General features: G+C 47.0%; 4 protein-coding genes across 4 annotated transcripts; 2 read left to right on the plus strand and 2 right to left on the minus strand.

Annotated features, from left to right (window-relative positions):
* Positions 1-315: 315 nt before the first annotated feature.
* Positions 316-3,733, plus strand: IAQ61_004566 (uncharacterized protein; the record flags this gene model as incomplete). The annotated part of the gene is made up of 4 exons (XM_003839164.1): positions 316-397; positions 472-561; positions 610-672; positions 876-3,733. 4 exons carry the CDS (start codon positions 316-318, stop codon positions 3,731-3,733), a joined length of 3,093 nt encoding a protein of 1,030 aa, XP_003839212.1.
* A 380-nt stretch (positions 3,734-4,113) lies between these two features.
* On the minus strand, positions 4,114-5,157 carry IAQ61_004567 (uncharacterized protein; the record flags this gene model as incomplete). The annotated part of the gene is made up of 2 exons (XM_003839165.1): positions 4,114-5,071; positions 5,144-5,157. 2 exons carry the CDS (start codon positions 5,155-5,157, stop codon positions 4,114-4,116), a joined length of 972 nt encoding a protein of 323 aa, XP_003839213.1.
* A 360-nt stretch (positions 5,158-5,517) lies between these two features.
* IAQ61_004568 (uncharacterized protein) lies at positions 5,518-6,516 on the plus strand (the record flags this gene model as incomplete). Its single annotated transcript, XM_066096411.1, has 1 exon — positions 5,518-6,516. The coding sequence occupies one exon, from the start codon at positions 5,518-5,520 to the stop codon at positions 6,514-6,516; it is 999 nt and encodes a 332-aa protein (XP_065953729.1).
* A 6,690-nt stretch (positions 6,517-13,206) lies between these two features.
* On the minus strand, positions 13,207-15,228 carry IAQ61_004569 (uncharacterized protein). Its single transcript, XM_003839167.2, has 4 exons — positions 14,767-15,228; positions 14,369-14,714; positions 14,229-14,316; positions 13,207-14,171 (listed from the first exon to the last, which is right to left on the minus strand). Exons 1-4 carry the CDS (start codon positions 14,869-14,871, stop codon positions 13,343-13,345), a joined length of 1,368 nt encoding a protein of 455 aa, XP_003839215.2. The 5' UTR covers positions 14,872-15,228; the 3' UTR covers positions 13,207-13,342.
* Positions 15,229-15,754: the final 526 nt, after the last annotated feature.

A 15,754-nucleotide genomic window follows, 5' to 3' on the forward strand; every position in this document is an offset into this window, starting at 1 on the left:
AGAGGCAAAACCACTTGGAAACTCTGGGAAAACCGTCAATCGAAGTGAATGCTGAGCAATACAAGTCGATAAAACCAAGAGTATCAGTCTGGAATCTTGTTCAATTGAACTCTTTACGTTGATGCCCGCCCACCATACCATCTCACAGCACTTTTTTTTTCTCCTGCAAAAACTGCCCCACTACCGATACCGGCCAATCAGCGCAGCCGCGAATTTCCAACGTCATCGCGGGAGTCCGCAACTTTACGACTCGCGTGCGCCAGACCACGCAGACATCGATTCACCCACCAGCCCAGCAAAGGACGCGTCGCTACTATGTCAGATATCCAGCAGTATCTGTTGGACTATGACAAGAACAAGACCGAGGCTACGGCGACAGCCCAGCAAAGCGCGACCCGTAGGTGCACAATTGGTGGAGGGGGACGAGGAGTGGAGGGGTGATGGGTCGAATGACGGCTGATGGGACGACAGGACTCAAGAATGGCGAGTTGAAACTCATAAACCTGATTACGGGCCTGGGCGAGTATCTCAACAGTGAGGATGGCGCCGTACGGTCAAAGAGTGGGTGGGCTTCTTCTCATTCGTAGTACAGTGCTGACAATCATGCAGCCATGTCTTACCTCGCAGAGGTGCTCGCCTCGGTCCCTCCCAAAACTTTGTCTCTGCAACAGCGTACGTACAATACTTGAAACAACTACACGCCCTCTTTGGAAAACTCTCGGTCATCCCGTCAATGTCCTATAATCTCGAACGGCTGCAAAGCAATGATTGGGCGAATGCCCACAGTCGGGGTTGCGTCGTGTTGAATTGTATACCGTCGAGACAGGATATGCACAGTATTGGAAAACTTTCAGATTGGACTGACTGAACATCAGGGAATCTGCTTTGCGACTTCACCCTCTCGCGGACCGAGGACAATGAGGGGTTAGGCTCGTGTGCGAAAGCGTTATTGGCGCTAGAAGAGTTGGGCAAGTGGGACGACGAAAGAGTTGTCGCCATCATGGAGGCCTTGCTCACGAATACACATCCATTGCGCCAGTTTAAACAACAAAGCGAGCGATACCCAGTCCTGCGCCTTGTTGACACACTCATGGCGAAGTACCGTGAGGCACTACGAGCCCATCACGATTCAACCACCGATTTTATGCCGCGGTTCATATCGTACTTTGATGGTGAAAAGGATCCACGCAATCTGATGGTGGTTTTTTCGATCCTAAAAGTGCCAATGACAGAGTGGCGTATTGGTGCAGACGCTCAAGACCTCTTTGATGCTGTCTTCAATTATTTCCCCATCACTTTCCGGCCGCCGCCAGACGACCCATATGGCATCACTGCACAAGATCTCAAGGATAGACTGAGGGACTGTATATCTTCTACGGCAGACTTTGCACCGTATGCTTTCCCAGCACTTTTAGACAAACTAGACTCGACCTCCATGAACACCAAGCGAGATGTCCTCACCACCATCACAGCCTCGGTCAACGCATATGGACCACGAACAGTATCACTATACTCTATAACCCTATGGGACGCATTGAAATTCGAAATCCTTAATGTTCAAGAGGAGGATCTGGCCAAGGAAGCTTTGACAGGACTAGCGACAATTGCGAGAACGTTGTCCGAAGGAACACCTGGGCCACTCAACGCCTATCTCAGATCAATCATCAAAGAATGTAACGAGCATCTTGAAGATGCACCCACGAAGCAGTCGCAAGCTGCAGCAAGAATACTGCACAGCATTGCTGATGTGTCGCCTGAAGTCACAAACCTGCTCTTAGCAGGCGTACTACCAACACTCTTTCTCCTATTCCAGACGGCAGAGACTATGGCTAAGCGGAGAGGCCTACTTGAGGTCCTTGTGCAGCTTGTCCGAGCAAATATCAATGTCTACGGCGATTGGAGAACGACAGGGCCTGGCGGAGAGAGATCAGACAACAATGCGTTGGCACAGTTCCGAGGCGAGGCATTAGAGGTCATGATGAATGGACTGGAGACCGCTCCGAGCAAAGAAGTGTCATTCCGTCTGGTATGCCTTGATGGCTTGATCCAGCTATCAAAGTCACGGCAACTACTAAGCGATGAAGATGTGGGCAGAATCATCCAACTTTTGCACTCTATAGTCATACACGAGGATTCTTACGGCAAAGACGAAGTCAAAGAAGCAGCCATCAACGGGATTGTGGATATTGCACATCAAAAACCCCAGGTTGTAGTAGAAAAGGCTTTCCCTGCATTCCTGGCTCAATTGCCAGACTGCGATGCAGATGGCTCGCAAAGCTATACAACCGTCTTGGAGGCCTTTGCAAAGCTGGCGAGCGAAGAGCAAGTCTTTGACACTGTCATCTTGAGACTGAAGAATAAGTTCAGCGCCGCTGTCTCCCAAGGTGCTTCCTCCACGTACATTGTCGCGTTGCTATCGGCTATACTCTACGCTCTCAAGAAGGGTGAACAAAAACTATCGCAGAACTCGGAGACGTCATCATATTACCAAGATATTGCGCTCCCGTTGATCCAGCGCGTGTCCAGCTCCGACGCATCACGCCCAGCCGCTTTCAATGACGAAATCACACTCGATCTCGTTGGTCGCATTTGCAACCTCATAATCCGTTCGCAATCAGCCGAGCAACAAAGCACAGTTGCCAGAGAGCTGTACACCCTCTTCCGCCAAACACCACAGTCTGAACTACCACCCTTCAACACAAACTCCGCGCTCGAATCCCAAAGAACAATGAGTCTATCAACACACCTTCTCGCCTCGCTCCGTAAAGAAACTCCTCTCCCTTGTGAGACTCCAGACCTCGTCTCGACTCTCATAATATACGCTCAACAGCCAGCCCTCACCACGCCCATCCGCTCAGCCACCCTCCGCCAAATCTCTCTCGTCATCAACAAATTTTACACCACCTCTGCACTAAAAACGTGCATAGATCCGCTGTTTACTACTTTCGATCTCCTCAATCCGGAGAAGCTGGACCCTTCAAGGATACGCGTTATCTTTGCCTGCTTGAAAGCCATCGTCTTGCGCAGCAGTCCCGCTCTTAACACGCTCTACCCGCAGCTTCTCTCTCTCCTATCGCATCCCACATATGGTAGCACTGTTGCCCAGGGGTTCCAGACTCTTCTCCAACCAGATGACTTACTAACCAAGCCAAACCACTGCCAGATTCTGGGTTTACACAAGCACAAGACATTTGCGTTATTGGTGCCGAGCATTGTATCCGCATTCAAGCAGGCGGACGCGGCGACAAAAGGCAACTACCTCATCGCGTTGAGCGGTGCACTGATGTGGATGCCGTTTGAAATCGTCGTCGAGGACGTGGGACAACTCGTCACTCTGCTCCTCCAATCCCTCGATCTCCAGGGTGCAGACACAGTGCACGTCAAGGAAGCTGCCATTGGTACCCTCACCTCCACCCTCCAGGACAAGCCATCCGTCCTCGAAGAACACGCAGGCAGCCTCATCGCCCGCCTGTTGGCGAATTGCACGCTCGTTGGCAATTCGAAGAAGAAGGACGAGGTCAAGTTGCCGTCGGCTGCGGTGCGCACGGCGGCGCTGAAGTGTCTGAGGCTGGTGGCGGAGAAGTTTGGGGAGCAGGTTGTGGGGCGGTATAGGAGGGAGGTTGTTAGGCGCTTGGTTGGCGCGCTGGATGATGGGAAGAGGCGGGTTCGAGGGGAGGCGGTGAGGTGTAGGATGAAGTGGTTGGAGGGTGGGGAGGACGAGGATGATGACTGATCTCGTGGTTTTGGTGTGATGGGCGCGAGCTTACCAAAGCAGTTGGGAGCGTATATGAAGATCATCTAAGGTGTGGGGGGGTTCTTGTATCAAAGGTACTGCGGGCGGGTTTGTCACACGGATCGATCAAGGAATTATTCAAATGTTGAGTATTAAGGAATCGGATCAGAGAAGAACTTTTTTTTTTCAATTTCGAACACGCGCAGGGTACATCAGAACTTCGTCTGAAACTTGTACTCGGGGGCAGTTGTGTACGACGATAAATAAATAATCCGCTGCTGACAGTGATTGAAACGAAAAAAGAGAAAGAAGAAGACAACGCCAGGTATGTTCCCGAAAACGCCAGGCCGATGCAAAGAAACTCGACAGGTACACGTTCTCTAGACCTTCTTTGATTTTTTGGAAGCCGCATTCTCCTGCTCGCTTTCCTCGTCCTCGACGCCGACTTCCTCGTCTGCTTCTCCCCTTGAGCGCTTCAAGCCCTTCATCTTGCGCGTCTGCAAATTGGCAAAGTCTTGTTTGCCAACGTGAATCTTGCCTGTCTTGTCGCCCATGATATCCGTGTCGATATTCTTCTTCGTGCGCGGTTCGGCGCCCTTTGGCTTCTTGAGCGCCTGCTTCATCATGTCTGGGTCTGGGAACATTTCGCGGCCGAGGGTCAAGTCCATGCGGGGACCCATTTCCTCGACTTCGATGCGGGGCAGTTTTTGGCCGGAGCGCTTGGTGCGCAGGAGGTAGAAGCGGAGTTTTATTTCGGGGTTGGGGAGGGCGTCGGTGGGTTCGGCGGCGGAGATGGAGATGAGGTATTGGAGGCCTTCGACGTCGACTTCGGATGCGTCTTGGCCTTTGAAGAGGTCGATGAGGAGGGATTTGGCCAGTGTGTATTTGGTCTGTGTGGGGTCTTCGAAGACGGTGCCGTGGAAACTCATCAAGGGCTTGAGGCCGATGGATGGTTTCTTGTTCTTGAATTGTTGCAGTGTGCGGAAGGTTTCGGCGTTGATGTAGAACTCGAGCATATCTAGCATCTTGTGCGAGAAGGTGCGCGCCACTGTCAGGCAGTTTGGACGCTTCTTGGAGTGCAGCGATAGCACGATGAGCGAGGTGTCATTTTTCAGACTGAAGAACTCGAGTGAGGAGGCATCATCGAATGGGTGGATGTCGTTCTTCTTGGTGAACCGCTCGATAAAGGGCCGCTTTAGGGTGCAGAGGTCGGCGACGGCGAGTTTGAGGATTTGAGATGTCTTTTGGCCAGAGACGAAGAGGGTCGTTTTCGGGTTTTCGGTCTGTTGGGGCTCGCGCTTTGCGAGGGCGCGTTTTGCGCGGGCATTCTTTGGCTTGCTAGTGTGACGACATTAGTCCTGCGATGATATTGGCTAGCTATATTATAGGGGAAGGTTAGACAAGACATACACTGTCTTCAACATGGCGTTGTTGGGGTATACTTGGTTGCTGCAGCTGCTCGAAATCTTGGCATGCGACAAAAAAGTTACAAAAAGTTCCTACCTGGGCTGCACCGGGGGCCGGCAGAACAATTGGCCGATCTGAGTCAGCCTGGCGCCGGCCTGGCCTGACATCTGATAAGTCAGTCAGCCAGTGGCGGGGCAGTTCCGCAATTCGGCGGGCTCGGAGGGGCAATCAGGGCAAGCGCAAGATAATTAAGGCGTTTTCCGTTCTTACGCCATTCATCCATTTCCTATCCCATCCTCAGTAGTCTCTCTCTCGTGCTGACAAGACTACTCAATTCTTCTTCCTTGGTAACCCCACCGCCGAACCACCTACTAACCATGTCGTCGATACGCGAAATCACCGACGAAGACCACTTCCAGTCCACCGTCGCCGCACTGCCCTCCTCGACCCTCGCCGTCATCTATTTCCATGCGCCATGGGCCAAGCCTTGCGAGCAAATGTCCCTCATCCTCTCCACACTTGCCAGCACATATCCTCCTGACGCTCCCATCGCCTTCCTCGCCCTCAACGCGGAAGATATACCAGAGATCTCGGAGCAATATGACGTCACATCGGTTCCCTTTGTGGTTCTGCAAAAAGACGGCAGAACATTGGAGACGGTTTCTGGCGCAGATGCAGCACGCACACGTGCCGCAGTGGAGAAGTATGCGGGCGCAGGCACCGGGTCAGCCGAATCCCGTTCAAGTCTACCGCCTGCCCAGACGGTTACACGGCCGCCTGTTGCAAATGGTGTGAATGGCGAGCCGGGAGCAAAAGATCTTGCGGACTATGCACCGAGTGCGTCGGAACAAGGGACTGCGCCCTCATACACGGCGGACGCGGGCGAGCAGGAGACCAACAAAGAGGAACTATTCGCACGTCTGAAGGAACTGGTCAAGGCGGCGCCGGTCATGCTCTTCATGAAGGGAACACCAAGTGCGCCACAGTGTGGCTTTAGCCGGCAGACTGTGGCGGTGCTGAGGGAGAAGAACATCAGATATGGTTTCTTCAATATCTTGGCGGACGATGAGGTTAGGCAGGGATTGAAAGAGTATGCGGATTGGCCGACGTTCCCGCAGTTGTGGGTGGATGGGGAATTGGTTGGCGGGCTGGACATTGTGAGTACCTTACTGACTGAGCTCAGCGGCTCGAGATGGCAAAGAGCAGACAAAGTACTGACGGTGTATAGGTCAAGGAAGAGTTTGAGAACGACCCAGAGTTCCTTTCACAATACTCTGTCAGCACATCAAAAGCAGCAGCTTAAGGACCTAGGCCAGACACTACACTGCAGGTCTTTGACACCAGATCCTCGAGGCCGGTATTTTCATAGCTCATAACTGGTCATGAGCGCATGTGAGATGCCTTGGAGAGCGAGTATAATTTCAATTTCACGATGCCATGAGACTGGGCGGTATTTACATTTTGACTGTAACGAAATCTTCTATGCGTTGGCCCTTGCGTACGCCCTCCAATACCAAAGCTTTTGTGGATAGATAAGATTCAGTACACACTTCTCAGGACGAAAATATCCCTCTTTAGACATGTTGCCTGGTTATATCAAAATATCATATGTATTATCTTGATATCGTTTCAAAGATCACGTGTTGACTAGCTCAGATTGTTTACGAATAGTCATGTCCTTCCAGTGCTTTTTTCCATCATCACGTACTCTATTATTAGCACCATGTTTCACGAAGAACTCATACTAGGCGCCTTTCTGCTCTGCTCCTGCTGTCCATATACAGTAGCACATGTATTACCGAAAGACTCAAGACAAAGGGAAAACAAGGATTGTGGCCATGTGGATGCTGCCATCCCAAAGTTAGTCAGAATAATGGTTGTCTTTCATGTAAACTTAGATAGAAACCCATCATACACCGGTGTCCGTGCGATTCTGCCAATTGTCACGAGAACTAGACTATACATGACTTTCTTAAAGAGGGTATAAATGTACACTGGCTCTTTTGCTAGAACTTGTGTCCTATCTCCTTGTATGCAAAAAATGAGGCAATGCACTCAAAACATGGCAATTGTGTTCCATGGAGAATCTATGCTGGTTAACTCACCCAATACCAGCACCGTGAGCGGACTACCTGTCCATTTTGTTTGCATTGAACAAGGCATAATCAACCAAATGATGAGGTACCTCTATGGCTGTTTCCTGTGAATTGAAGCAATTGAAAGGCAACCTTATCGAATTGGCTGGACGGCCTCGAAATCAATCTCTCAGATTTCCATATGCAGTCCTAGGAGATTATGGAAACCTCCAAATCAAAGCTTCATGTGTTGTGCTGTGTTCTGGAGGATTTATATTCCCTGGTCTATGGTGTGGGGAAATCTCTTGGCGGATATATAAAAGCATCCATGGGAAGCCGGACAGCGAATTCTACAATTGCTTTCGTATCGAAACGCAGGGAACGCAAAACAATATCAAGAATATGCATGATCTCGAGGCATGTGATAATCATAATAATCAGCGTTAAGAACTTTCAGAGAAGAATGAGAAACACGGATATTTGTGGTTAGCATTGCTCGGTGGAAAATGATGATGAGGTGAACCATTTACCGCCTTTATCGTGATCATTGGTATTAAGGTACATGGCCTATACCTATGCCGCCATCTTCTCTCCAAAAGATTGATTGATCGACCCATTAGTACTTTGAATCTTTCAGGACTGTGAAGACTGGTGTTCTAGAAAACCCGCGAATGGCCAAATGATGCCCTGCATTGCGCTGTGTTTGGATGTGTTTAAATTCCCCACCATCAACCTCCGTAGAGTGGGGGATGAACCAGCGAAGGGCGCATCTCCTCCTCCGGACCTATAAACCAAAGCATCATGTGCATGATCCTCGACGGTTTGCGGCCCTGTTTCACACACAATCTGAGTCAGGATCATAAACACAATTCAAAAAAGGCTCACAAGATGACTGCTGTCTGTGTCTTGGAGATTATACCAAAAGCAAAACCAATATCATTGATGTCTAGAGTCGGTCCTGCGGAGCTATACCGAGTGTTACTAATTCAGGCATGAAGTCTTTATTCCGTAATGCACATTTTAAAGAAATCGGACACTGTAGTCATGTCTTCACAAGACAAGGCCATTGGCTATAGGGAAGAGCTAGTTCTTTGCAATAAAATTGCTGACAAATGTCAAGTTATTCGTGTTCTGATCAACCACAATATATTCATGTCTGCAAAGCATGACATATTTTGGGAATGTCTTGTGTTAATTTTGCAGAGCTATAAGCTCTCACTTACATAACTCAAGATCTTCCACTTCACGGTTTTATATTATTATACTCCTCAAAAGAGAGAGTAATCACAGAGATGCTTTGCACAATATCATATGTTAATATCTTTGCAGGAACCCCGTTATGAGTTGCTTGTGGCGCTATTTAAAACGCAGAAATCGAAATCTATTACGATCTGCGTTCTCAAAAACCGATCCTTCTTCACGACCATTTTCAAGCATGTTGGGACGCAGAGGATGCGCGACTGTGAGGAGAGCCATTTACTTATCTGAGTATAACGTCCTGCTGGCTTAGGCCTTGATATTTCCTTCCCCATCAGAAAAAGCGGGTTCGAAAACAAATGGCGTCTCAAAATATCTATGGTGGCGTTCTGCACATTCAAATTCAATAATATATACAACCTGACGAGCAGAGATCGTCGTGTACGTTGTATGGGCAGTCAGGAAAACTACTGATGTGTCGGAGCAGAGGACCGTCGAAGGGTTCACATCTCAATACCAAATTCTCCGGGCGAGAAATGGGAGGAATATGGTATCAAAACTCGACCATGTTCCTGTCTCTGTCCCCTATCTCTTAAGCTGGATGCATCAATGAATGAGCATGCGCATGCGGACGGAGAGTTATTTCAATGTGCGTTCTTACTATAATAAGTTCTTTGTGTTTCTAACTATAAGTCACAAGCTTCTTACACCCTGAGCTGAAGGACACGATTAAAACTAGTTTGGCGCAAAAGATAGCAAGCGGTAACCTCATGAGCTTGACGAGAGAAGGATCAGGAGTTTGAAAATCCTTTGACCGGCGAAGATATTAGAGGCATTGCACAACATGACTTGTGCAGTATGCTACTGATTTACGCTTGTGGTGAAACAGTAAGACACATTAATTGTGCTTGAGAGGGTTTCTCTACATAATATGTATAAACTTAGAGTTGTAGGACTACTATTTCTCAACTTGCTTCTCTCTTAGATCCAAAACAGGAGTGTGAAGATTCAACGATCCTTGATTTTTTTAGTCTCAAATGAACAATCGTACCTGAATTATGTGAGCATATATCTGCACTCCTTGTCGCAAGTAAAATAAAATACAAGGAAAATATCGTCATGTGGAGCGCTGGTCAGAGCTGGTCAGATTTTAAAACCGGATATGCCATCAATGTGCTAGGAAGTTGTCCCTTTCTAGCTTCTTTGCGTCAGATATAGGGCCCAAAGAACCCCAAGGATATCAAGCGAGGTCATATTAATCACCCAACTTTGACCAGTGAAAGGCTCTATAATTAAACTAAACGAGTGAGCACTCCTCACACTCATCATCTACATTTCTTCTTCTGTAGAAATAAAAAACCCACAACAAGGCTAAGCATGCTTTTCTCCTTTGACTGATATTTGCAACTACTAATTCACATGATCACATCTGTTTTAGGTTTTAATCTGCGAAACCTAGAATGGCGCATGAAGTTTACAATTTCTTAGCAGCATCTTTCACTACGGTACAAAACCGGTTTACATAAAGTAGACTAAGAAGTGGTTTAGGTAGAAGAAGTAAACCTAAATAGGGTTTATTATACTATGTATTCTATAAAAGTAAACTACTTTTATTTCTACTTCTATTAATCTACTAGTATTACGTAGTAATACCTAGTTTCCTACTATTTAAGTATTTTACCCCTCCTTTCTTTAATCTTCTTCACCACCTCCACCACCTCTATTATCACCACCTCTATTATCACCACCTCCACCACCTCTATTATCACCACCTCCACCACCTCTATTATCACCACCTCCACCACCTCTATTATCACCACCTCTATTATCACCACCTCCTATTAGTAAAAATATCATGACTCATTATTATGTTATATGTGCGTATAGCGTAAAGCTAATCTTTTCTACCCCTTTTAGTCTTAGTTAGGTATTATAGCGTATAGGAAATAAAACTACTTTTTATACTTAATTTAAACCCCTACTATAAAAGTAAACCACCACTTTAAACCTATTTACGGGTATATATAAGGTTAGTGTACACCTATATAGTAAACCCCTAGCGTACTATTCTATAGTAAACAATTTTTTACCGTAGTGTTTGGTGACCTGAATATGATGTTTCATCAACTGCATGACTAATCAATAGCCATTAAGTCTAATTGAAGTTGATGTAGGGAAATTCCGCGATGAAAATTCAATCCAACACAATCCCTCATCCGTATCATAGAAAAGAGGTGCAGTCAATCGTGATGGCAAGATTTGAAAATGATCAGATTGGGGTGCATGATGAACTGAGATCTTCAAACCAGTGGTGCAACTAAATCCCAAAATCAAAAGGGAAATGAAATTTTGCCTTCTGCAATCATGAGGCTTGTAAGCATCACTTCTAGAGAGGAGATGCGACAGTTTGAAGCTTATAGACAGGATCGCAAATGCTGGTCCTCCACTAAAATAGCTGGCACATGTGCAATTGTCTCGTGTAAACATACAATGCACGCTCTTAAAGTTTGATGTCTGCCCCTGACATAGATCAAACACGGTTGGCTCATGACTTCAACTCCTTCTTTTACTACCTTTAGAAACATGGATATAGGATTTGAAAGCACACAAACCATTTTTATCTGAATTTCCTATTCGATAGCTGCATGCTTGGGCCGAATAAGAAAAGACATGGGTTCCTCTCATAAACTTGCCGAAGCGTCTACCTCAAGATATACTGGTCTCTGGCTGAGTACTATCTCACACGATAACTCAGATAAAGATGGCGTAGTATCGAACCATTGATCTTTGGTGTGCTTAGAATTCGTCACGTACAGCATCACGGCACGCAATGGTGGATAAAACCATTGCTTTCCTGGAAAACATGCCATGTGATCTAATTCATTCCAGGCATGTGGAACCCATCCATCGAAATAACATGGACCCAGTCTCCTCACCTGACTTAGCTCCACATTCTCACCAGAGCACGAGTCTACAAATACCTCACCTCACCTGCACAACTTCCTGATTAATATGGTGGCCTTTTTACGTTTCCCAACCTGAGAAGTTCATAATTCAGGCCATTTCGCGCTTATGCTCTGTTCAAACAAGTATTTTGGGATCGTTCATTTAAGATGGATCTTTGTGTATACAACTCTATGCCCTGTATATCTAACAGGAGGCTATGAAATGCTGGAAAAGGGCGCGATGTCTTTGGGTTGTTGGCGTTTTGCAGTCAATATTCAGTCGCGGATGTGTGGTGATAGATTTGCAGCTGCGGCAGTTGCCTGTCTACCACGGACTGTCTTACAGTTGCTATGACATCGCTTCGAAAATGACGACATTGAACTCTATGTGATTAGGCATTGCTGCATTGTTTCCGATCACATGGCGAGAGCCAAGAGTACAAACAAAGTGCTAAGGAGAAATCATGTGCCCTGTCATTTGCTGCTTTATGGCCACCATGTCTTGTATAAAACGAACTTGGCACATAATCATACATTTTGAAACAATCGCTTTCTTTAAACCAAAAGCAGTGAAAACCGCGCATTAGAAGAAGCCATGGCTTAATCGCAGAAGTCATGCGGCTCATTATCATCGCCCAGAGCAATAAAACTACATATATAAACCCCTTTGATATCCCAAAGCATAACCACACTTCCTTAATCCCAGCCTTCGAATCCCAAACTCCCAAGCGAGACCAGATGCTCCTCAAGTCATGAGCTTTCTATTCAAGAAACTCCATACCAAAAACCAATGAGGCACGGTCCAAAAGTGCACGCACGACGGGATGATGAGTTGTGTGGAGAAGATTTTCCGCCCGGCTGTTAAGAACCTACGTGATCGAAATCGAACGTGTGTATGCCAGTTCTGCCACGGATGCAAAGTCTGAGGGAAATGAAAAAGTAACAAGGCCTTGCGATGTGTGAAGATTTGTGACCAGACTTGAATGATGTTTGGCAACCAATGCAGGCTGGAAAAGACATGTACCACAGATGCGTGATGCTGGCAAACTATAAGTGCGCTCATATAATGTCCTTTGGAAGTACAAGGAAGGTTGTATATTTCTCGTGCAGCAACCTGTGATGTTTGATTGGCATAGCAACCACATGGGCGCATATACTCCCACAACCCGTCGCTTCTCCAAACATCGTTCGGGTCGCAACTGACCAGATTCATTCAACCGGCGATATGCACATGTTGCAAGTTGGATTCTCGACGAAACATGCACTGGGAGTTGTGCAGTGTGTGGTTCTGTATGTGTTGCAAGTATACATCGTTTGCTTGATGGGTGTTGGAAACGGTTCGTAGGATGGGACATGAGGAACAGGTAGGGAGGGTAAGGTTACCTAGGTTTTCTCTCAGCCCGAGGACTGTACCTACGACCATCAAAATCAACCTTTCGATGTCTCGAGAGTGACGATAAGCCCGATGCTATCTAGGATACAGCAAAACAAGGGGACATGAAACGAACTCCACCAGACATATCAGCTTCTGAAGATATGGTAGACACGCCGCTTTCAAAGAAACATTCATTTCCTCTTCCACCGTAATCTGCGAGGCATGGCAAACTATCTGCATGGTGGTGGCGGCAGTCGCCTGCCTGGGACTGAAATGAGAGGACGCCGATGTCGATGTATGGGCTTGATGTACCTAGACTGGCGAGACTATGGGTATAGTTTGGCGTTGGGTGTTTGTGGGTGTCTGAATCTTCACGTAGGGTGCGATTAAGGCAATGATGGCTTGACGTTCTCAAGGATGTCGACAAGATCTAGCGCGAGTCCGCGACGACAAGTGCTATTCTGTACCTTGTGAACAATACACTGTGTGTGATGATCTAATGGATCAGATTAAACCCGAGAAATGAAATTTTCTCTGGTATTCCCGTAGAGAGGCAAGGGAAAACGTGGGTATCATGGTGATTACAAAAGAAAGAAAAGAGAAAAAAAAACTACAAACTCGAAACACTCGTACTACTACTAGCGACAGCCTGCTTTGTCTTCTTCGAAAATTGTTCCATCTGTACCAAGGACATTTCATCATTGTCCATGTGCTGAACCTCAAACGTCTGCGTATATGTAATGGAGCGTGGAGGCTGTGAGCTCGCCTGTGAAGATTTGCCCAGTACCATTCCACTTCGCCTCTTGCTCGCTCCATGGCTGCGACCGTCGTTGTGGCTGCCGTATGCGTAATACGGTTGACTGGGTTGGTGGGTCGTTCCCATGAGCGAGGGGAAGGCCTTGACGAGGATGACGCGCAGTGCTGGTAGACAGGCGCATATGATTCCTACGTTGATCTTGACGTTGGACCACTTGATTACATCGGCCTGGTCCCAAGTTGGGTTGTTGGAAGTGGCAAAGTTGACGAGGGATTGGAGGCGGAGTATCGAGACTACGGTTACGAAGGTGCCGACGCAGAACATGACTGCTACGCTGATCTTCTTCCTCCACGAGAGTTGCAGGTGGAAGATCTCGTATAGTGGGAGTACCAGCATCCAGATGTCTAGTACAATACTGATGATAGCGTTACTCCATGCTACAGCATTGATATTGACGCATTTTCCTGGCCGTTCCTTGTCCCAAGATGTCCAATAATAGGAAATTGGCTGACATTGGAAGACCGCGACGATCACGAATGCGATGCCGCATAGTACATTGAAGGCAACTGTTCCCCAGAGTAGTCTGCGTATCAAGGGCTTGGGGAAAATCCGTAGGAAGAAGAAAAGCAACGTCAGCTTTGTGAGTGCGATCTGGAAGAAGTACAGGACCTCGAGCGCATACCTAGAGATCCATAGTCAGCTATGTATTGGTCACGTGAAATTGTTAGCATAGACGTACAGATAGCGAACAAAGTTCGTGATTTGGTCAAAGGTTACTGTGTAGACATCTCTACCTAATCCATTCGGTACGATACCTCTATCGATGACTGATGACAAGTTAGCTTGTGTATCAGGAACAGTGAGCGACAAAATGCGTACTAATGACAGATGGCACACCAACAATCAGTGCTGCAAGCACGCTGTAGTCGTCCCACCCCAACTCGCCAATTGAGTATACGGCCTTGTATATCACCCTCGACAAAGCGCAGAAGGCGGTTACAACGGAAAGGACGAGGTTGGAAATTCGGATGCTCTCGCCTGTGTAGCGCACTGGGACATTGCACGTTGTAGCAGTGAGGTTTTTGGTAGTCAAGGCTTGCCTCAGGGTGCAAGTTCTCAACACACATTCCTCTACATCTGATTGAAGTTTGGCGTCGGCGCATACACACGTTGTGTCTGTGAGCTGACAGGACGTGTCTTTGGCAGAAGAGGCCAAGCAAGTTTGCTACACATGCTCGTCAGTAGATTCAGAGCCTCCGGGCATCTTCGAGACATACTGCACAGGTAGGAAATTGTTCAATAATGGCAATAAGTCCAGATTGCTGTGTGTATCCGATCTGTGCCCATAGCAAGAGTGGCAATGTCCATTGGAGGGCTTTCATCGTTTTTTGCGCCTGCGCAAGATCCCCCAAGATTGTGTATGTGGATGGCCGTCCAAAATCGAAGCACCAGATCCGAACTTGTGTTTCTGGATAACTCCTGCAGGAACCAAAATGAATGTCACTTGTCACGGAGACAGGTTCCGATCACTCCACCCCTAGGGACATGCTCTCATATGAGAAGGAATGGTCCGCTAGAACAAGCGAGTGGCTGCCATTGCAGTCAAGCATCGGTACAAGGAGATTGGAGTCGGTAGTGGACCGAAGGCCATTCAGCCGCCGCTATTCGACAGTGATGTGTATTGCGTACCACATCTTAGAGGTTGCTCGCATGCGTGAACCCGGACGTAGGCATCGCACTGTCGACGCTAAGCCCATGCTTATCCGGCGAGGAGGGCGCAGTTTATATGACCATAGAATTAGCGCTGCGTGAACTCGTATTTAGCATAGGGTTAGGCTATACCCAAGCTCTACTAGCTAGCTAAGCAAGGTTAACTAAATATTATACTATAAGATTTTATAACATATTCTAAACCTATTCTAAATATATTCTATACTAGTAATACTATAAGCTATTACTACTATACCTATTACTAATATATCCCTTATATCCTATATAAGTAGATTAAAATATATTTAGAATATATTCTTAATAGGTTATAGAAGCACTATTAATAGTACCTTACCCTTAGCTATATCCTAGATAATATTAGGGTATAGCCTATAGTTAGCCCTAATAGGGTAGTTAAGATAGAGAGTAGAGAGCGCTACTACTATACTAAGATTAATAATAAGGGCACCTTATATAGAGTAAGAATAGGTTCTAAACGTGTTCTAAACAGGTTCTAATATTCTTAGGCTATTCTAGGTACTAGGGGCACTTTAT

This window comes from Plenodomus lingam (genome assembly GCF_022343315.1).
Source record: "Plenodomus lingam strain CAN1 chromosome Unknown contig_19, whole genome shotgun sequence".
Lineage (NCBI taxonomy): Eukaryota > Fungi > Ascomycota > Dothideomycetes > Pleosporales > Leptosphaeriaceae > Plenodomus > Plenodomus lingam.

Coding starts and splice junctions, on each gene's coding strand:
- IAQ61_004569 (XM_003839167.2), bottom strand. CDS start 14,871: ATGAAAGCCCTCCAATGGACATTGCCACTCTTGCTATGGGCACAGATC. Junction 14,715..14,766: donor AACAATTTCCTACCTGTGCA/GTATGTCTCGAA, acceptor GAGCATGTGTAG/CAAACTTGCTTGGCCTCTTC. Junction 14,172..14,228: donor ACGAACTTTGTTCGCTATCT/GTACGTCTATGC, acceptor ATGGATCTCTAG/GTATGCGCTCGAGGTCCTGT.